This window comes from Scyliorhinus canicula, chromosome 2 (assembly GCF_902713615.1).
Source record: "Scyliorhinus canicula chromosome 2, sScyCan1.1, whole genome shotgun sequence".
NCBI lineage: Eukaryota > Metazoa > Chordata > Chondrichthyes > Carcharhiniformes > Scyliorhinidae > Scyliorhinus > Scyliorhinus canicula.
Genome location: NC_052147.1, coordinates 28,390,565 through 28,413,464, shown reverse-complemented (window position 1 = coordinate 28,413,464; position 22,900 = coordinate 28,390,565). Strand labels below are relative to the sequence as shown.

Genomic DNA, 22,900 nt, shown 5'->3' with positions numbered 1-22,900 from the left:
CCTGAATGTGCCTTGCATCGTCAATATTGGTATAAACAGGCCTCAGGGCTGCAAGTGTGGTTCAAAGAACAAAATTGCATATCAGTGCAATGAAATTCCTGAAGCTGGTACTAAAATGCACCAAACACAATATATTATTATTATTGTCACAAGTAGGCTTACATTAACACTGCAATGTAATTACTGTGAAAATCCCCGAGTCGCCACACTCTGGCACCTGTCCGGGTACACTGAGGGAAAATTCAGAATGTCCAATTCACCTAACACGGACGTCTTTCGGGACTTGTGGGAGGAAATCGGAGCACCCGGAGGAAACCCTCGCAGACAGTGACCGAAGCTGGGAATCGAAGCCAGATCCCTGGTGCTGTGAAGCAACAGTGCTAACCACTGTGCTACCGTGCTGCCCTATATGTTGTAGAATGTGAATTAAGTTTGAAGAACTCAAAACTGCCACCAATCTACCAATGTGTAGATAAACAGTGATTCCCCTCATTCCCATTAGGCACATCTTTTCCTGTCCCACCCCCCTCCCCGCCCCGGACACACCTTCTGAGGTGTTGCTGTCTAACACTCTGGTATATGCTGGTAGTTCTTCAGCACTTCACCCACAGGTCCTTTCTCCATGCTGGGTCTACACGCTTGAGTGTTGACATGATATCTGAGTGATAGGTTTGACCTTGATCTTATGTGATGTTGGCATGCACTCACTCACCATCCCACTAGGAATCAGTGGACAACAACTGGGGTGGAAATGCGGTTAATAGTTTCCTTCTTTTCCTAACCCAAGAATGCAGAGGCGTTATGTACCATTCTTTGTTTGCGGTTAGAAAGTTGAGATTCAACCGTGTTAAGTTGTTTGAAATGTTAAAGGGAATCAATAGGTTCAGAGAAACAATTTCTTCTGGTGAGGATCCCAGAATAAGGGGCATATTCTTAAAATTTGAATTTAATATTGGTATCAGGAAACACTTTTCTTTTTACACAAAGGTTGTTGGAAATCTGGAACTCGCTCTTTCAAAAGACTGGAAACTGGGTTGATTAAAATTTTCATGACTGAGTTCAATAGATTTTTGTTCATTAAATGTCTCAAGGGATATGGAGCAAAAGGCGGACAAATGGAATTAAGGTAAAACTCAGCCATGATCTAACTGACTGCTGGAACAACCTCAAGGGATGAATGGCCTATTCCTGTTGCTATATTCTCACTGCTGCCTTGGGTTAGATCAGGTTAACTCACTGCAGACTATGACATGAAATTAGGACTTGCTCAGTCTATATAGCTCAATCTCATAACAGTGCATTTAACACTGAGATACCTCAAGAGTTGAACACCTTTGAAGATTATACAACTATTTACTCTCAGTGCAATAAAACAACAATAATAATAATTGCTCTTAAGCTATGCAACAGCATTCATCAAGAAACCCATAATTAGTCATATTTTGCTATAAGTCAATATCTTACAGATTAATGTTTATTATATTAAAATAAAACATAAAAATTAAACGCATCAAACTACTATCACCATTTTGATTATAAATGGCGTTGAGCTTATCATGGCTAGTATGTTTTCATGGCAAGGTGCAAACTGATGCTAAAACCCTTGGGCAAAATTTGACCTGAACTGTGGAAAATCTTTACAAAATCTATCTTACATGTTGATGCAACAGGTTATTTCTGACATGATCTTTGGTGCACTTTCTACATTGTTTATGTACAGGTTAAAATGCCAAAATCTAAGGGGCAAAAAGAAAAACTGAGTGCACTGGAAATCTGAATTGAAAGCACAAAATGCCAGAAATACACAGCAGGTCAGGCAGCATCAGGTAAAGGAGAGAAAAGCTGACGTGCCTTTTATCAGGACTCATATACGCTAAGTCCCAGCGTTTCTTTTCTCATTTCGATGTTGACTCACACACTGTGCATTTCTAAAACCTTTCTTTTCAGCTCACCCAGTCTGATGTTCCTCTATTTGGAACTAATTAAATCAAAGACTCTGACTTATTTTCCAACCTTCCCGGACTGATTCATTCAATTGTCGTCCATTTGAAATCTGTTCACGATTAATTTGTGGATCTTTTTACTCCATTCTTGTTATGCCATGAAGCTTTACTTTCTTTGTCATATCATAAATAATGTCTGCACTCTGTAATATGCAATTACTTTTCTTGTAGTTAGTCGCTGCATGGCTTTTATCAGTGGCTAAGTTTACATCAAATTATCTGTACAGTCATACTCCAAGTATCTTTTCAGCCTGCCAGGTAGAGGTAACACTTCAACGAGTTTTAATCTCTGACGTCCCAAAAGCTTTCGAACTCTAATTCTGCAAAGGTGGACAAGAGGTCTTGGAGGTTCTATATAAAGATTGAAAGGAAAATATGATGAGCAATGGAAACAATGACTATTGTGAGAAAGTAAGTACAGCTGAAAGCTCTTTACCTCCTTTCTCAAGCAAATGAGTATATGCAACATTACAAAAGACTGCAATAGAAACTTTGGTGGGATGCAAGTTTGCCAGAAGTTCTTAAACAGAGGTGTTAATTTGTTTATAATCAGTAGACTAACTCGTACATTGAAATAGCAGAGAAAATAATTTTAGGCTTGCATTATAAGTGTTTCATTTAGCATAGAAAGGCCAGCCTTTGAAACTTATTGCTTTAAACAAATTAATTATAAATAACATTTCAAAATCCCCATTCAATACTGTTGTTTCCAGTATCTTAAAGATGTAAAATAGCACATCATAAAATTAAGATAGTGGGCAACAGGCATTGTGCAGTACCGATGTCAACGTTTGTATTAGGTTTTAGAACATAGAACTTGCAGTGCAGAAGGAAGCCATTTGGCCCATCGAGTCTGCACCAACCCTTGGAAAGACCACCCCACTTAAGCCCACACTTTCCACCCTATCCCTATAATCCCTCCTAATCTTTTTGGACACTAAGGACAATTGAGCATGGCCAATCCACCTAACCTGCACATCTTGAGACTGTGGGAGGAAACCAGAGCACCCGGAGGAAACCCACGCACACACGGGGAGAACGTGCAGACTCCGCACAGACAGTGACTGAAGCTGGGAATCGAACCTGGGACCCTGGAGCTGTGGAGACACAGTGCTAACCACTGTGCTTTCGTGCCACCCACAGACTTGTTTATTACAAGTCATTTCAAATCTGCTGTCATCACCAACTCTTTAAAAACACCCAGCTGCTGCATCCCTGCAAACTAACATTCCATTTGCAACCACCCTGTTCCCTCCAAAGGTCTTGAATGTGTTGTCACCTCTCAAATCTGTTCTCATCTTTCCTGGAATTCCATGATGGAATCCCTCCAAAATGAGTTTCCACTCCTGTCCAAGGACGGGAACAGCTCTGATCAAAGTCACAGATGACATCTGACGGTGACTGTGACAATGGTAAACTATCCCTCCTCTCCCTTCCCAACCTGTCTGTAGCCTTTCACATGGTTGGCCAGGCCATTCTCCTCCTCCAATGTCTTGTCACTGTCATCCAGCTGGATGGGACTGCTCTCATCTGGTTCCATTCTTATCTAATGACTTATAGTCAGAGGATTAATTTCTCCATTCCATCACTGTTAACTCTGGAATCATCTCTGGATTTATCCTTGGCAACCCTCCTGTTTTTCATCTGCACGTTGCCCCATAGCTACATCGTCGCAAAACGCAATCAGTTTCTGTATGCACACGGTGATACTCAATTCTACTGTACCACTACCAACCTCAATACCTGCACTGTCTCAAAATTGCCAAATATCCTGTACTCAATAAGCAGAAAGCTCCTTCAAGTAAATATTTGGAAGACCAAAGTCATTTGTCTCCGGATCCTGTCACAAACTTTGTCATCTGCTGACTCCACCCTCTCCCTCATCTGGTTTGAGTCCAAACTAGCCACTTTGCAACCGTGGTATATATTTCACCCCAAGCTAAGATTCTGACTACAAATTATACCATCATGAAGACTGCCTATTTCCATCTCTAAAACATCACTCCACCCCATCCTCAGTTGATCCTCAGTAGGGCAGCATGGTAGCATTGTGGATAGCACAATCGCTTCACAGCTCCAGGGTCCCAGGTTCGATTCTGGCTTGGGTCACTGTCTGTGCGGAGTCTGCACATCCTCCCCGTGTGTGTGTGGGTTTCCTCCGGGTACTCCGGTTTCCTCCCACAGTCCAAAGATGTGCAGGTTAGGTGGATTGGCCATGCTAAATTGCCCTTAGTGTCCAAAATTGCCCTTAGTGTTGGGTGGGGTTACTGGGTTATGGGGATAGGGTGGAGGTGTCGACCTTGGGTAGGATGCTCTTTCCAAGAGCCGGTGCAGACTCGATGGGTGAATGGCCTCCTTCTGCACTGTAAATTCTATGTAAAATTATCTGTTGCTCTGGTCTTCACCTATGCCGTTGTTACATCTAAACTAGACTTTTCCAACATACTTTTAGCTTGCCTCCCACCTTCTATCCTCCATAAACTGAGATTATCCAAAACACAGATGTCCAGGTCCTAACTCATGCCAATTAAGTTCTCCCATCCCCCCATTGCTTGCTGACCCATATTGGTTCAGTTGAGCAAAGGGTAGTGTTTTTCTTGAAGCCAGCTCCACAAGCATTCAGGCAAAACCTCTGAAAAATCAACTTCAATGGACTGGACACTGTATCTAGGTGGCCAAAAACTGTCTCCCCAGCAGGTCCTGTTTTCTCAGCACTTAAATGGTCAAAATTCCACGGGAGGGCAAAGACGCTACTAAGCGCTGCATGAAACCTGTAGGCATTGTCATTAATGGCTGGGAGGAGCTTTCTACCAATGGTTTAAAGTTGCGACAACTTGTTCAGGAAGTTGCATCACACTTTGAGTCACAATGTCTTAATGATGAGGTAGAGCAGTGGCAAAGAAGGAAAGAAAAGGAAGTAAATCCTGCATTCCAGATCCCGCTACTTCATGGGACATCCTGACCCTTGTGCCCAAACATCTATGAGTCGAGAACAGCCTCTTCGATCACACGAAGACTCCTGGCAGAAACCTGTGATGCTGAGTAGACATCATCCTCAAATCAAGGGGCAGCTGACAGCGGAGACATTGGTTCCTGGTTAAGTAATGCTTCATTTTAAAATTATCATCCCTGTTTTCAAATCCCTCCATGGCCTTGCCACTGTTATCTTCTCCAACTCTACAACCCTCTGAGATATCAGCACTGCCCCAATTCTTGCCTCCTGAGAATCCTCAATTTTAATCATTCCACCATTGAAGGCCAGACCTTCACCTGCCAAGGCTGAGGTCTGTAATTCTCCCCACCAGCACCCCCTGAAACCTCTACAACTCTCTTTCTTTATTTCCACTTCTAAGGTGTTCCTTAGAGCTTAGCTCTTTGACTAAGCTTTTGGTCATCCGCCCTAATATTTCCGTTGGTAATTTTGCTGCAATAAAGGTATTATATCCATACATTTTATTATCGTTGCAAGATTAACTCCACCTGCCACCCATTCTTGAGTTGGTTTCTCCTCTCTACACCAGTGACAGTGGGCAAGAAAGGGTCGCTGATGTTGTTTGGAATTCAATACCAAATAATACCTCCAGCTGACTTATTGGGTGGGATTTTCCAACTCTGACGCAGGCGGGACAATGCCTGCTGGTGTCGAGGCCAGAAAATCTCACCCGGAGTCTTCTTTTTCTATCCCCTCTATTGGAAAAGACTTATTGTCAATTGGGAGGCAATCATAGGAAAGACTGTGGAAAAGATTTTGCTTAGTTTGGAGGATTATTCCTAAAATTTCCTTATTCACTAAAACATCTGGGGCGGAATTCTCTGCTCCCCACGTGGCGTGGGAGAATCGTGGGAGGGCCTCCCGACATTTTTTACGCTCCCCTGGCGCCCCCAGCGATCCGCCCCCCCCCCCCCCCCCCCCCCACCTGGCTCGGGAAAAATCGGCGCTCGCCGTTTTTCACGGCGAACAGCGATTCTCCGAGCCCGATGAGCCGAGCGGCCGGCCTTTCACACCCGTTTCACCATGGCAGCAACCACACCTGGTCGCTGCATTCGTGAAACGGGCACCAGATGCCCGTTTGGGGCATCTAGGGGCCCAATTTGGATGGGAGCACCACGACTGTGCTCGGGAGGGGACAGGCCCGCGATCGGTGCCCACAGATCGTCGGGCCAGCGTCCAAAACAGACGCACTCTTTCCCCTCCACCGCCCGGCAAGACCAAGCCGCCATGTCTTGCCGGGCTGCGGTGGAGAAAGACGGCACCGCACATGCGCGGGTTCATGCCGTCTGCGCGCTGTGTCATCCGCGCATGCACGTGTTGGAACCGGCAACCCGCGCATGACTTCACATTCTCGGCGTGACGAGGTCGCTGCTGATAAAGACGGAGGCCCGCTCCTAGCCCCCCGGGTGGGGGTGAATTAGGTGCGGGGAGCGGGCTCCGAGGCCGTCGTGAACCTCGGCCGAGTTCACAACGGCCTTCACGAGTCGGTCCCCTGCGGAGAATTCCAGACCAGGTTAATTGCTAAAAATTGAGTAAATAAAAAATAAGAACACATAATTTAACACTGTTACACATCAGGTTATAAGAGATCAATCAAGTTACACTGTTTAGACATCAATAGCGAACGGATGAACCAAGTAATTCCAACATTTCGAATGTATTTGTATATACATGCCTGATTTTGCTTTGATATTTATCCAATCATCATAACTGTCCAGATGATCCTTCAATTTACTGCAGAGATTCACATTACCGACATAGTCAAGTAAGATATCAATGATTGGCCCAGCCCATCTGTACATTCCAGGTGCAGACACCATTTCACAAAACTGAAAAGGGGATGACAAGACAAATAAGTTCCTGTACAAAGTTACAGTGATAATATATTTGAGATACGTCAACGTTACATCAAATTGTTTAATTTTGCGATGCTACTGTGGCTGAAAGGTCAAAGATGGGTTACCCAGATATTGCGGTGTCCATGTTGAATCTGTCCATTTTGATACAAATTGGGACAATTTCTTTTCTGCATTAATTAAAGGCCTGTGCTTTCTGTCATTAACATACAACATATTATACACAAATAAAATAGGTTCAACTTCATCTATGAGGCTCCGTCTTCTAACACGACAAAATAAAGACCTTGCATTTATATTTACCTCTCAAAGCACTTTAGTAGGAGGTTGTGTGGTACAACGGTAGCACCCTCCCTCTGGACCAGAAGCTCTGGGTTCAGGTTCAACACCAGGACTTATTGTCCAGGGAAAGGAGCGTACGTAACGCTATTCAACTGTCTGATAATCGGCTTGGGAATCTTGTCACCATTATTCCCCAAAGAGAAAACCGTGTGTGTGTGTGAAGGTACGCTTAAAAAAAGTGCTTTACAGCCATTGAAGTACTTGTGAAGTGTAATCAGTGTTGTATTGCAGCAGCTAATATGACACACAGCAACTTCCCACCAGCTGCAAGGTGATGATGGCTGGATAATCTAGTTTTGTGATAGTGATTGAGAGATGAATATTGGCCAGGACACCAGTGATGTTTCTTCTGCTCCTTCATCAAAATAGTGCCATGAGGTTGATTGCATCCAGCAGAACAGGCCCTCAATTAAAATCTCTTCTGTACGATGCGGCACTGGAGATAGTTAGCCTTGTCTTTTCTGGTCAAGTGGTGTAGTGTGACTTGAACCCAGTATTTAGGGTTCCCCATAAGATCATAAGGTATAGGAGCAGAATTAGGCCATTCGGCCCATCGAGTCCACTCCACCATTTAATCATGTCTGATGTGTTTACACATCCCCATTCTCCTGCCTTCTCCCCGTAACTCCTGATCCCCATATTAATCAAGAGCCTATCTGTCTTTTTCTTAGACACTCAGTGACTTGGCCTCCACAGCCTTCTGCGGTAAAGAGTTCTGCAGATTCACCACCCTCTGGCTGAAGAAATTCCTCCTCATCTCAGTTTTAAAGGATTGTTCCTCCAGTCTGAGGCTGTGTCCTCTGGTTCTAGTTTTTCCTACTTGTGGAAACATCCTCTCCACATCCACTCTATCCAGGCCTCTCAGTATTCTGCAAGTTTCAATAAGATCCCCTCTCATCCTTCAAAACTCTGAGTGCAGACCCAGAGTCCTCAACTGCTCTTCATATGAAAAGCTCTTCATTCCAGGGATTATTCTTGTGAACCTCCTCTGGACTATCTCCAAGGCCAGTATATCCTTCCTTAGTTACGGGGCCAAAGCTGCTCACAATACTCCAAATGGGGTCTGACCAGAGCCTTATACCGCCTCAGCAGTGTATTCCTTCTCCTGTATCTAACCCTCTCAAAATGAATACTAACATTGCATTTGCCTTCCTAACTGCCAACTGAACCTGCTGTTACTCTGAAGGGAATCCTAAACTAGGTCTCTTAAGTCCCTTTGTGCTTCAGATTTCCAAAGTCTTTCCCCATTTAGAAAATAGTTAATGCCTCTATTCTTCCTGCCAAAGTGCATAAAACCTCACCTTTCCACATTGTATTCCATCTGCTACTTTGCCCAATCTACTAGCCTGTCTAAGTCCTCCGCAGCCTCCCCGCTTCAACACTATCTGTCCCTCTACATATCTTTGTTTCACCTGCAAACCTAGCAACATTGCACTCAGTTCCTTCTTCCAGATCGTTAATGTATATCGTGAACAGTAGTGGGCCCAACACTGACCCCTATGGAACACCATGAGTCACCAGCTTCCATCCTGAAAAAGGCCCCTTTATCCCCACTCTCTGCCTTCTGTCAGTCAGCCAATCGTCTATCCATGCCAGTACGTTGCCCCTAACACCATGGGTTCTTATCTTAGCAGCCTTCCATTCGGCCCCTTGTCAAAGGCCTTCTGTAAATCCAAATAGCTCACGTCCACTGGCTCTCCCTTGTCTCCCGGAGGCAAGAGTGCCCTAAACTGAACTACTGCTGACATAATAACTCAATCCACTATCTTATTAAGGCCCCAGTCACTGTTCAATACCTTATGAAGCCCCATGTGCCATTCTCATCAAGTCATATATCATTATTCAGTATTTTGTTAGGCTATCTTGTATTATGCAGTCGTTCTGCGCATGCGTGCCCGCATTTTTTTTATATGGTCGGGGCCGTCATTTTGAAGGCCGCTCGCAGCAGCATTGTTAAAAACCGGCTGTTGCCCGCAAATTTGCGCAATCGGGGGTGCCGCGACGGACGGCTCCACGACCCTCCCGACATCCGCTCACGACCCCAACTATGAAAATGCCTGCTGTAAATAACTGATCTGAGAAATTCAATGTTCTGTGAGGTCTTACGATTATTTGGAACATTTTAAATCAACATAAAACTCCTAGATAAAATGGTAGCTTTCCATAGAACATTAAGAGAATTCACACTAATAATCCTTTGGTGGGATATTTCTGATCGGTCACTACAGTGAAACATTAGATGCTGCCAATCAAGTTAACATTCTTGACTGTTTCTCATGGAAATTAAAGTTAACAAGTCAAAAAACATGCTAATAAAGAGAGAAAAAAATCTGTTTAATGGGACTTAGTTTTTCAAACCACCATGTGCTTTTAGTTTATTCATTCATGGGCTGTAAGCATCGCTGGCAAGGCCAGCATTTACGTAAATCCATGCTGACTTTGTCTGGTTACACCATTGCTTTCCAAATGCTGTGCTATCAAATCCTTGATAATGGACTCCAGCAACTTCCCCACTATCGACGCTAGGCTCACTGGCCTCTCGACCCCTGTTTTCTCTCTACCTCCCTTTTTGAATAACGGGGTTACATGCGCTACCTTCCAATCTGTAGGATCCATTCCAGAGTCCAAAGATTTTTGGAAAATAGTCACCAATGGAAACACTATTTCAATGGCCACTTCTTTAAGTACTCCTGGATGAAGATTATTAGGCCCATTATGGTGGGAGGAATGTCATTGATATAGCTGAAGAAGATTGCGGGGCCTGGGACAATGCCCGATGGAAATCTTGTGGCAATGTCTTAGGAATTAATATAGAGTGCCATGGCAATGCTCAATAGCTAAATCTTGACCCAACCTTTATAAAATGAATATCAGTGGCCATTTTCACCTTATGATGTTCAGGAAGACATTTCCATGTGTTTTATGTTCCAAAAGGCAATAAAAGAAATCACCAAACAAGCCAAAGAGGGAAAAGTGGAGAGGAAGGCACAATCAAAGAGACAGATTTTGGGGAGGTTTTGGAAAGAAGGGAAGGAAATGAGAAGGCAGAAGGAATCTGAGCTGGGAATTCCAAATAGAGGCAGGGTGGCTGAATTAATAGGTGGAAAGATGGAGTGGAGGGAGGGAAACATGGAGTAGCTGATGTTACAGGAACGGAGGGTGCATGGGATGCTAATTGTGCAATGAATAAGATGGAAATACGAGGGAGCAATTTGATAGCAAGGATTCAGAGTTTTGAAGTCAACTTTAAAATGAGCAATAAGTTTAGAGGCAGCAAAAATGAAAGTTTGGAGGATTAAAAAAATATTTATTTTTATTAAAAAATTTCCATTTGTAACAAACACAACATTAACATCAAACAGCCCAGAAAACGAATATCAAATAGTACAATATCGTACAAAAAAAAGAAAAAAAGCACCCAAACGAACTTATAAATCCCACCCAAAGAAAGACCAAAATAACCCACCCCAATAATAACTACCCCCTCCCCGCCACCCCCCCCCCAACAGCTGATGGTGACTGACCCTTTAAATTAGGAAATGAATGGCTGCCACCTCAGGTTGAACCCCTCCACTGATCCCCTAACGGTGTACTTGACCTTTTCCAGTTATAAAAATTCCACGTGGGCTCACACTTATCCTCCACTCCCGCGATTAACCCACTTAGTTAGGTGAGAGGATTATTTAAGGGGACATCTAGGGGGCAGCACGGTAGCAGAAGTGGATAGCACTGTGTCTTCACAGCGCCAGGGTCCCAGGCTCGATTCCCGGCTTGAGTCACTGTCTATGAGGAGTCTGCACATTCTCCCCTTGTCTGCGTGGGTTTTCTCTGAGTGCTCCGGTTTCCTCCCACAGTCCAAAGATGTGCAGGTTAGGTGGATTGGCCATGATCAATTGCCCATAGTGTCCAAAACGGTTAGGAGGGGTTACGGGGGTAGGGTGGAAGTGAGGGCTTAAGTGGGTCGGTGCAGACTCGATGGGCTGAATGGCCTCCTTCTGCACTGTATGTTCTATTAGTCAGATCTTCTTAATGCTATTTTTGAATGTTTCAGATTATTAAACGGTAATTCAATCACTGTATTTATGTAACTCACAGAATGATGTCCCCTAGAATTTGCCTGGATAAACAAATGATTCTGTCATGGTGTTTAAAATAATATCCAGTTGCATATACAATCCAGCAGAGGGAGCTTAGTCCTACAATCACTGAATTGGCAAGCTTTTGACCGGAATGTAGATGATCAACAAGTTCGACAGTGCTGCCATGTGGCCAGTGGTATTAAGCCAAGATTTATTTGGAATACAACTTCAAACAGCATTTTTGGTTGAAAACTTTAAGTTGTAGCTGCAAAGGCAGCCATCGGCGAACCTGTCATTTAGGAAGCATTCAAACATTTCTTAAAGTGATATTCTCATGACACCTCCCCCAAGAAAAAAACCCCCCATCAACTTCAGGTGTCAGTGCAGGTGTCCCCTGCGTTCATCTCCCTCCAAAACAGGTATACCGTTTTGGATACTGTTGGGGGAGATGACTCACCAGGGGAAGGCAGTAGTAGCCAGGCTCATGGCACCGTGGCTGGCTCTGCTGCACAGAAGGGCGGGTAAAAGACTGGCAGGGCTATAGTCATAGGGGATTCAATTGTAAGGGGAGTAGACAGGCGTTTCTGTGGTCAAAAACAAGACTCCCGAATGGTATGTTGCCTCCCGGGTGCTCAGGTCAGGGATGTCTCCGATTGGCTGCAGGACATACTAAAGGAGGAGGGTGAACAGCCAGTTGTCGTGGTGCATATAGGCACCAACGATATAGGTAAAAAAAGGGATGAGGTCCTACAATCAGAATTTAGGGAGTTAGGAGATAAGTTAAAAAGTAGGACCTCACAGGTAGTAATCTCAGGATTGCTACCAGTGCCACGGGACAGTCAGAGTAGAAATTCAAGAATAGTCATAATGAATATGTGGCTTGAGAGATGATGCAGGGGGGGGGGGGGTTCAGATTTTGGGGACATTGGAACCGGTTCTGGGGGCGGTGGGACCATTACAAACCGGATGGTCTACACCTATGCAGGACTGGAACCAATGTCCTAGGGGGTGCTTTTGCTAACACTGTAGTGGAGGTTTTAAACTAATGTGGCAGGGGGATGGGAACCAGATCAGGAAGTTAGAGGTCAATAAAGAGGCAGCAACTAAAGCCAGTAAGGTTCTAGAAAATAAACTCAATGTGACGAAGGGGAAGAGTAGACAGGGAAGAGATGATGAACGCAAAGGGACAGGTGGTCTGAAGTGCATTTGTTTTAATGCGAGAAGTGTAGCAGGTAAGGCAGATGACTTAGGGCTTGGGTCAGTACCTGGGAATATGATGTTATTGGTATTACTGAGACTTGGTTGAGGGAAGGGCAGGACTGGCAACTGAATATCCCAGGGTATAGATGCTTCAGGAGGGATAGAGAGGGAGGTAAAAGGGGTGGAGGAGTTGCAATACTTGTCAGAGATGATATCACAGCTGTGATTAAGGAGGGCACGATGGAGGATTCAAGCACTGAGGCAATATGGGTGGAGCTGAGAAATAGGAAGGGTACAGTAACATTGTTGGGACTTTACTACAGACCTCCCAAAAGCGAGCATGAAGTAGAGGTACAAATATGCAGACAGATTATAGAAAAATGTAGGAGCAACAGGGTGGTTGTGATGGGATATTTTAACTTCCCCAACATTGAATGGGATTCGTGTAGTGTTGGAGGCGTAGAAGGAGCAGAGTTTGTAAGGAGCATCCAGGAGAGCCTTTTAGAGCAGTATGTAAATAGTCCAACTCGGGAAGGGGCCATACTGGACCTGGTATTGGGGAATGATCCCGGCCAGGTGGTTGATGTTTCAGTCGGTGATTACTTTGGGAATAGCGATCACAATTCCATAAGTTTTAGAATACTCATGGACAAGGACAAGAGGGGTCCGAAAGGAAGAGTACTAAATTGGGGAAAGGCAGAGTATAACAAAATTCGGCAGGAGCTAGGGAATGTGGATTGGGAGCAGCTGTTTAAGGGTAAATCCACATTTGAAATGTGGAAGTCTTTTAAGGAAAGGTTGATTAGAGTGCAGGACAGACATGTTCCTGTGAAAATGAAAGATAGAAATGGCAAGATTAGGGAACCACGGATGATGGGTGAAATTGTGAGACTAGCTAAAATGAAAAAGGAAGCATACATAGGATCGAGGCAACTCAAAACTGATGAAGCTTTGGAGGAATATCGGGAAAGTAGGACGAATCTCAAAAGGGCAATAAAGAGGGCTAAAAGGGGTCATGAAATATCTTTGGCTAACAGGGTTAAGGAAAATCCCAAAGCCTTTTATTCGTATGTAAGGAGCAAGAGGGTAACTAGAGAAAGGATTGACCCACTCAAAGACAAAAGAGGGAATTTATGCATGGACTCAGAGGAAATGGGTGAGATTCTTAATGAGTACTTTGCATCGGTATTCACAAAGGAGAGAGACAAGACAGATGTTGAGGCTAGGGTTGGATGTTTAAATACTCTAGGTCAAGTTGTCATACGGAAGGGGGAAGTTTTGGGTATTCTAAAAGACATTAAGGTGGACAAGTCCCCAGGACCGGATGGGATCTATCCCAGGTTACTGAGGGAAGCGAGGGTTGAAATAGCTGGGGCTTTAACAGACATCTTTGCAGCATCCTTGAGCACGGGTGAGGTGCCAGAGGACTGGAGAATTGCTAATGTTGTCCCTTTGTTTAAGAAGGGTAGCAGGGATAATCCAGGGAATTATAGACCTGTGAGCTTGACGTCAGTGGTAGGCAAACTGTTGGAGAAGATACTGAGGGATAGGATCTATTCACATCTGGAAGAAAATAGACATATCAATGATAGGCAGCATGGTTTTGTGCAGGGAAGGTTATGTCTTACAAACTTAATAGAATTCTTTGAGGAAGTGACAAAGTTAATTGATGAGGGAAGGGCTGTAGATGTCATATACATGGACTTTAGTAAGGCGTTTGATAAGGTTTCCCATGGCAGGTTGATGGAAAAAGTGAAGTCGTATGGGGTTCAGGGTGTACTAGCTAGATGGATAAAGAACTGGCTGGGCAACAGGAGACAGAGAGTAGTGGTGGAAGGGAGTGTCTCAAAATGGAGAAGGGTGACTAGTGGTGTTCCACAGGGATCCGTGCTCGGACCACTGCTGTTTGTGATCTACATAAATGACCTGGAGGAAGGTATAGGTGATCTGATTAGCAAGTTTGCAGATGATACTAAGATTGGTGGAGTTGCAGATAGCGAGGAGGACTGTCAGAGAATACAACAAAATATAGATAGATTGGAGAGTTGGGCAGAGAAATGGCAGATGGAGTTCAATCCAGGCAAATGCGAGGTGATGCACTTTGGAAGATGAAATTAAAGAGCGGACTATATGGTCAATGGAAGGATCTTGGGGAAAATTGATGTACAGAGAGATCTGGGAGTTCAGGTCCATTGTACCCAGAAGGTGGCAACGCAGGTTGATAGAGTGGTCAAGAAGGCATACAGCATGCTTGCCTTCATCGGACGGGGTATTGAGTACAAGAGTCGGCAGGTCATGTTACAGTTGTATAGGACTTTGGTTCGGCCACATTTGGAATACTGCGTGCAGTTCTGGTCGCCACATTACCAGAAGGATGTGGATGCTTTGGAGAGGGTGCAGAGGAGGTTCACCAGGATGTTGCCTGGTATGGAGGGTGCTAGCTATGAAGAAAGGTTGAGTAGATTAGGATTGTTTTCGTTGGAAAGACGTAGGTTGAGGGGGGACCTGATTGAGGTCTACAAAATTATGAGAGGTATGGACAGGGTGGATAGCAACAAGCTTTTTCCAAGAGTGGGGGTCAGTTACAAGGGGTCACGATTTCAAGGTGAGAGGGGGAAAGTTTAAGGGAGATGTGCGTGGAAAGTTTTTTACGCAGAGGGTGGTGGGTGCCTGGAACGCTTTACCAGCGGAGGTGGTAGAGGCGGGCACGATAGCATCATTTAAGAGGCATCTAGACAGGTATATGAATGGGTGGGAACAGAGGGAAGTAGACCTTGGAAAATAGGAGACAGGTTTAGATAAAGGATCTGGATCGGCGCAGGCTGGGAGGGCCGAAGGGCCTGTTCCTGTGCTGTAAATTTCTTTGTTCTTTGTTCAAGATGGTTTCATTTTTCACCTTCTCACTATCCTTTAAGAAATGCACACAGTAAATATACTTTTTTGTTTCAAAAAACAACACAAGCAAACAGGTATACTAATATAGTTTTTTTTTGTTCTTCTTCCTCCAACTGAACCTGCTTTCGTTCATCACATTCGTGACAAAGCATCGGCTATCACTTTTCTCATCCTACCACATGTACTATTTTCAAATGAAATGGCTGTCACAATAAACTCCAGTGAAACAGCCTTGCATTGTTCTTCCGGAATCGCTCCAAAAACTTCAACGGATTATGATCAGTATATATAATGGTGTCAGACGGATTGCTGGTCACATAAATGTGAAAATGTTGCAAAGCCAGCACCAAACTCAAAGTCTCCTTCTCAATCGTGGAATACTTTTTCTGGTGAGAATTCAATTTATTTGAAAAATAACCAATAAGACTGCTCTAGCCCTTCGTCGTCGTCTTGTAGAAGCACCGCACCTACGCCCACATCACTCGCATCAACCGCCACTTTGAATGGTTTTGTATAATTTGGGATGGCTAACACAGGAGCAATGGTTAACACAGCCTTCAAGCCGTCAAATGCCTGTTGACACTCCGCTGTCCACTGGAATTTGTTAAGCTTCTTGAGCAAGTCCGTCAGTGGAGCGACCACACTGCTAACATTCGGTACAAATTTCCGGTAAAATCCACTCATACCAAGAAATCGCATTATTTCCCGTCGTATCGAGGGTATCGGAAACTCCCCAATAACTTTTGTTTTCACATCCCGTGGGACCATTCAACCCTGTCCAATTGTATGGCCAGAGAAAGTGACTTGGGCCTTTCCAAATTCACTTTTGGCTAGGTGTAACACCAAACCAAACTCGCCTCCTGAAGTCGATCGAATAACTCCATCAGATGTTTTAAATGTTCTTTCCATGTCTGGCTGAAAATTACCAGGTCATCGATGTATACCGCACAATTGGGTAATCCTGAAACAACTTTGTTAGTTAACCGTTGAAATGTGGCTGGGGTGTTTTTCATGCCAAATGGCATAACCTAGAATTGGTATATACCATTTGGAGTCACAAAAGCTGAAATTTCCTTCGCCCTTTCGGATAAAGGTACCTGCCATATACCTTTAAGTAAATCCAGTTTGGAAATAGTAGCCGATATTCCCACTTTCTCAATTCAATCCTCCAAACGTGGAATAGGATAAGAGTCCGTTCTTGTAACTGCATTAACCTTTCTATAGTCCACACACAACTGTTGGGTACAGTCCGGTTTTGGTACCATCACTATGGATGAGCTCCATTGGCTGCAACCCACTTCAATTATGCCATTTTTTTAAAGCATACTCTCAATCGCTTTGTTAACCTGTTCCAATTTTAAAGGGTTACGTTTGTATGGATGTTGTTTGATTGGAACAGCATTTCCCACATCTACATTATGTATAGCCATTTTAGTACGTCCCAATTTATCTCTACAAACTTGCCCACGTGATATCAATAACTCTTTCAGGTCAGTCCGTTTTTCCGCTGGAAGGTAACTCAACAATTTATCCCAATTTTTAAGAACATCCTCATTTTCCAATTTAATTTGAGGTATGTCAAATTCACAGTCATCCGGATTTGGTTTGTCACTTTGAGTTAGAATCATTAAAACCTCCTCCTTTTTCTCTCCTTCCCTTTCAAAGTACCTTTTAAGCATATTCACATTACACACTCGGTGAGTCTTCCTCCTATCTGGTGTTTTTAACCACATAATTCACCTCACTTAATTTCCTTTCAATCTGATAAGGTCCACAAAACCTTGCTTTTAAAGGTTCACCAACACTGGTAACAATACTAAAACTTTATCCCCACTGACAAAACTATGAACTTTGGATTTCTTGTCCGCTATCCGTTTTATCACGTTGTGCAACTTTTAAATGTTGTCTAGCCAATTCACCTGCACTATTTAATCGTTCCCTAAAATTTGACACGTAATCCAAAAATGTAAGTTCCGATTTCTTACTCACCAATTTTTCCTTAATCAATTTAAGTGGTACTCTTACCTCATGACCAAAAATTAGTTCAAAAGGACTAAATTTGGTTGACTCATTATGTGCATCCCTAATTGTAAACAGTACAAATGGAATTCCTTTATCCCAATCCTCTGGATAATCTTGACAATACGCCCTCAATATTGTCTTTAATGTCTGATGCCACCTTTCTAATGCTCCCTGCGATTCTGGATTGTACACAGCTAATTAAAATTGTTTTATTCCTAAGCTATCCATAACTTCTTTGAATAACCTTGAGGTAAAATTTGATCCTTGATCCGATTGTATTTCTGTGGGTCGTCCATATCTGGTAAAGAATTTAAGTAACTCCTCCACAATCTTTTTAGCTGTAATATTACGTACTGGAATGGCCTCTGGAAACCTAGTAGACACATTCATTATCGTCAAAAGGTATTGATTCCCACATTTTGTTTTAGGACGCGGTTCTACGCAATCAATTAGGACCCTTGTAAAAGGTTCCTCAAATGCTGGAATGGGTATTAAGGGTGCTGGTTTTATCACTGCTTGAGGTTTCCCTATCTCTTGACATGTGTGACATGATTGACAAACTGTAACTATATCATTATGTAGTCCAGGGCAATAAAAATGTTTTTGGATTTTAGTTTTCCTTATTCCCAAATGACCTCCCACTGGTACCTCATGTGCAACTCACAACACTTCCTTTCTATACCCCACTGGCAATACTACTTGATGAACCTCTGCCCACTTTTCATCCGCCTGCATATGTAAAGGTCTCCATTTTCTCATCAAGACATTACTTTTACGGTCATAACACTCCGGTATCCACTCAGATTCCTCTTCCGTGAATGCTTTCTGATACATCCGTTTTATTTCTACATCTTCCTGTTGTAACTCCGCCAATTTTCCTGAACTAAAAATATCCGCCTCGTCCTCCACCTGTTCTTGTTCTTTTTCAACCATTTGATCAAAAATCGTTTCTGATAATTGCACTTCAATGTTATCTTCACTCTTTGATTTCTTCAGCTGTGACTTTGCAACCTTGTTACTACACAATCCGGAAAAATCCCAGGATATTTGTCCTTCAACACTTCAGTTGTCTGATTTTTCCACTGGCTTATCAACCACAGTAGGCACCACTCCCACCTGCGATCCAGCTATATCATTACCCAAGATAAACTGTATTCCTGGACAAGACAGTTTCTCTATTACTCCTACTACCACTTCACCACTCTTCACTGGACGTTCCAACCTTACCTTATATAATGGAACACTACTCCACTCACCCTGAATTCCACATCTTACCACCTTTTCTGGCAATATTCTTCCCAAACTACATAACTTCTCATCTCTTACCATTAAAGATTGACCAGCTCCCTTATCTCTTAAGATTGTGACTTCTTTACCTGCTCCTCCTGATACACATGAGTAAACTTTACCCACACAAGTAAATTCCTTAAAGACATCTGGAACCTTCTTATCAATCACCTCGTGATCAGGCTGTACAATCTTTTGCACCTCCTTTGCTTCACTTGGGCTTTCCTTCACCACTTTAACAAACCCCACTGTCTTATTCTGTTTTACCACATCAGCCTTCCCAGTGCTTTTCTTCAACCACCAACACTGTGACTTTACATGGCCTAGTTTATTACAGTGAAAACATTTGATATTTTTCATTTCTTTTCCACCGTCCTGGATTTCTTTTTTAATCTGAGGTACACTCTCCTTATTATCTCCCATCAGATCACCTTTACTCTTACCACTTGAGTATTTCTTATGTCCCCAGTTTCTATCCCTCACAGGCTGAAACTGATGTTGGAAACCATGCTTTTATTTATGAACTAATTCATAATCATCTGGCATTTCTGCTGCTAACCGTACAGCTTTAACCCTCTGCTCTTCCGCATGAGTTCTCATTACATCAGGAATTGAATTTTTAAACTCCTCCAAAAGTATAATTTCTCCGAGAGCTTCATATGTTTGGTCTATTTTCAAAGCCCTTATCCACCTATCAAAATTACTCTGTTTGAGCCTTTCAAACTCCATGTATGTTTGACCAAATTCTTTCCTTAAGTTTCTAAACCTTTGTCTGTAGGCTTCAGGCACTAGTTCATATGCACCTAAGATGGATTTTTTTCACCTCCTCATACATCCCAGATACCTCTTCTGGTAGTGATGCAAACACTTCACTAGCCCTATCTATCAGCTTTGTTTGAATCAGTAATACCCACATGTCCTTTGGCCATTTCATTTGTTTAGCCACCTTCTCAAATGTAATGAAAAAGGCTTCCACCTCCTTCTCGTCAAACCTTGGCAATGCTTGGACATATTTAAATAGATCCCCACCAAGCCTTCGACTACGACGCTCTTTCTCACTATCCTCATCACTATCATCCAACTGTACGTTTCTCTTTACATCTGCCAATTTTAACTGACTGTCATGTTTCATGGCCATTTTCTAAAGTTCAAATTCTCTCTCTTTATCTTTTTCCCTGATCTGTATCTTCCTTTCTCTTTCTTTTTGTTCTGCTAGGGCTATCCTTTCTTTTCTCCTTTCTTCTCTCTCCTTTTCTTTTTCCTCTCTCCCTCTCTCGTATTCAAGCCGCTTTAATTCTTTCTCATGTTCCATTTGTTTAATTTGTAACTGAATTTTTGCCATTTCCAATGAGTCAAACAATATCTCAGGCAATTTTAAATGCTTAACCACCACCATAATTATCTCATCTTTTCGCATTTTTTCAGGTAATGTTAACTGCAATGCTTTTGCCAAATCTAACAGTCTGCTTTTAGTCTCTGTCCGTAAGGTACTGCGTGTGACCGTCTCCACCCCCAAAAACCTCAGAGCCTCTGAAAGAGCCATTGTCCACAACACACCCCACTTAAACTGGAATACCACACCTGAAAAGCAACCACAATATGCTCACCCCTCACTGTCTTTAAGTTCACTAAGCCAATCCAATAGACTTTAATCCCCCTCGAGCCCCCAATTTGTTATGGGCCAGGGTTTAGAGAACCCCAAAGTGTATCATGGAGTTCACCTGACCCACAACTTTTACTAGATTGTGGTATGGTGAGCACACGGCCCACTCTACAGGTGTGGGACAGCAGAAATCAAAAAGTGTTTGTTAAAGCAAAACAATGTTTATTCTATGAACTTAAATTAAAATTTTTAAAGCATATAGTGAACATCTTAGCAACTATCAATTCAAATACAACCCCCAAAGAATACAGCACTAAGTAATCCTTAATAACTTCCCAAACAAAATCCAGAAGACAAAAGAAACACCTTTTAACAGAAGCACATCAGGTTTACATTCACTACTGAGAACATTTATAATTCTGAATTCACCAAATGATCAAGAGATAGTCTTTTCATGGCAGAGAGATCAACAGTAAACCTGCTTTGTCTGGCTTCAGTTCCAACACTGAAAACGAAACCAGAAAAACACAGACACACCCAAGCTTTTCTCAAAGTGAAACTAAAAAGCAGAGCCAGAGCTCAGCTCCACCCACACTCTGACATCACGGCAGTAACATGAGTATTCAAACATTTCTTAAAGTGACATTCTCGTGACAATATCACCGAAAAAGCCAATGGGCAACACCCTAACTCGCCGAAAATGACACTTAAGGCTTGATTCAACCAAATGGGAACTAAGTCCCATTGCGAGCGCGTTTAGCCACGTGTTTCCCGGCGTTCGCAGTGGATCTCATAGACCACCTTAGTCCCTCAACCGGCTCCTCCAACTCTGAGGTACCATTGTTGTAATCTGTGAAAGATTGTCTCCTGAATTCCACCACTACAGCAGGGACGTTCCCTTCTCCAGCTGCCTCCTGGGTCATCTGCGGGGCCTCCTTAGAACTCCTAATTTCCATCTGTTCTGGCCCCACCATGGGAGCACTGGTGCTGCCTGCTGCCTCTATTTGTTCCGAGATTGGGTTGTGGTCCCCTGGTTTCTTACGTGGTCAATGTGCTTACACACGGTCCTGCCAATCAAATCCACAACGTACAAGACTGGGCCTGTCTTTGATGCAATTCTGCCTGGTAGCTATAGTGGGCCTGAGGCAAAGTTCCTGACGAGGACCAGATCGCCCACTTGAAATGACCTGACTCCTTTGTGCGAAACAAAGGCCTCCACTGGGAGGCCTGCTGTGCCTCCACCCTCCCTGCCAAATGCGGGAAAAATACATCCAATAGGGTCCAGAGGTGACAGCCCACAAGTAATTCTGCCTGTGTGACGCCAGTGGTGGCAGGGGGGTTGTCCTGTTATAAGATGGAAGAAAGTTGGCCAAACTAAGGTGTAGTTGTTTGCTGGACTGCTTCTTCATGGCTGTTTTGAACATGTGCACAGCTCTCTCTAACTTTTTTGACGCGGGGTGATGGGGGCTGACCTAGTTTGGACCGGGCAGCATGGTGGCACAGTGGTTAGCACTGCTGCCCCATGGTATCGGGGAACCAGGTTCGATTCCGGCCTCGGGTGAGTGTCTGTGAAGTTTGCAACACCCCGTGTCTGCGTGGGTTTCCACCGGGTGTACTGGTTTCCTTCCACAGCCCAAAGATGGGCAGGTTAGGTGGATTGGCCATGATAAATTGTCCTGGTGTCCAAAGATGTGCAGGTTAGATGGGGTTGCAGGATAGAGCAGGGGAAGTGGGCTGGGTGAGGTGCTCTTTCGGAGGGTCGGTGCAGATTCGATGGGCCAAATGGTCTCCTTCTGCACTGTAGGGATTCTTTGGGATCTATGGAAAGTGCTGAAACTCTTCTCCAGTAAACGCAGTGCCATTGTCAAACACAATTAGTTTGGAGAGGTCATGGGTAGCTAATTCCGCCGTGGGGCCTCTGTTGTGGCGACAAGGTTGTCGTCCCCATCTCTTGGACATCCAACCACTTTGAGTGGGTGTCAACCAAGACAAGGAACATTGTGCCCATGAAAGGGCCTGCAAAGTCCACATATACCCTCGCCCATGGACGACCAGGCCATTCCCATGGGTGGTGGTTGGCTGTGGGTGCCAACGTCTGCTGGGACTGGTAGGGGTTGCACTGCCGCATCATGCGTTCAATATCCTTATCTGTGCCAGACCACCAAATGTAGCTTTGAGCTAGAATTTTCATTTTTGTTTGGCCTAGGTGGACCCTGTGTAATTCCTGCAACTCAGCGGCTCTCTTGTTGGGGGTGGTACTACCCCTTGGGAACCCCAGAGTTTGACTCCATCCTCATAACAGAGTTCACCTTTGCGAGTTAGGCAAGGCCTTAACTGGTCAGATTTATCTTGGTGTCATTTAGTTACAATCATGCGCTTCACTTTGGACAGAATGGGTCGTGTCCTTTATATGACCTTACAATGCTGGCAAAGTTTCAAGGTCAGTGCCAGGATGATTTCTTGAGGGACTGGTGGTGGTGCCAGGTTCTTTGGAAATGGGAACCTGCTCAGCGCATCAGCGTTTGAGATGTGTGTGCCAGGCCTATGCTGGAAGATGTAATCACAGGTGGCCAGCCACAAGGCCAAGGTTGTACCCTGGCGGGGGTGATTGGAGGGACTGG

The 22,900-nt window shown here is 43.9% G+C and overlaps 1 protein-coding gene across 5 annotated transcripts in view; it reads right to left on the bottom strand.

The window, feature by feature from the left end:
• Positions 1-288: 288 nt before the first annotated feature.
• The window catches only part of asb2a.1 (ankyrin repeat and SOCS box containing 2a, tandem duplicate 1), a 49,256-nt gene continuing 26,644 nt past the window's right edge, over positions 289-22,900 (bottom strand). For all 5 annotated transcript variants that reach the window (XM_038774875.1, XM_038774895.1, XM_038774885.1 and 2 more), the window contains 2 exons: positions 6,671-6,824; positions 289-2,354 (listed from right to left, as the gene is read on the bottom strand). In XM_038774875.1, coding sequence (XP_038630803.1) covers positions 2,209-2,354; positions 6,671-6,824 — 300 coding nt within the window. In that variant the 3' untranslated portion in view covers positions 289-2,208. The remainder of the gene's footprint in view (positions 2,355-6,670; positions 6,825-22,900) is intronic.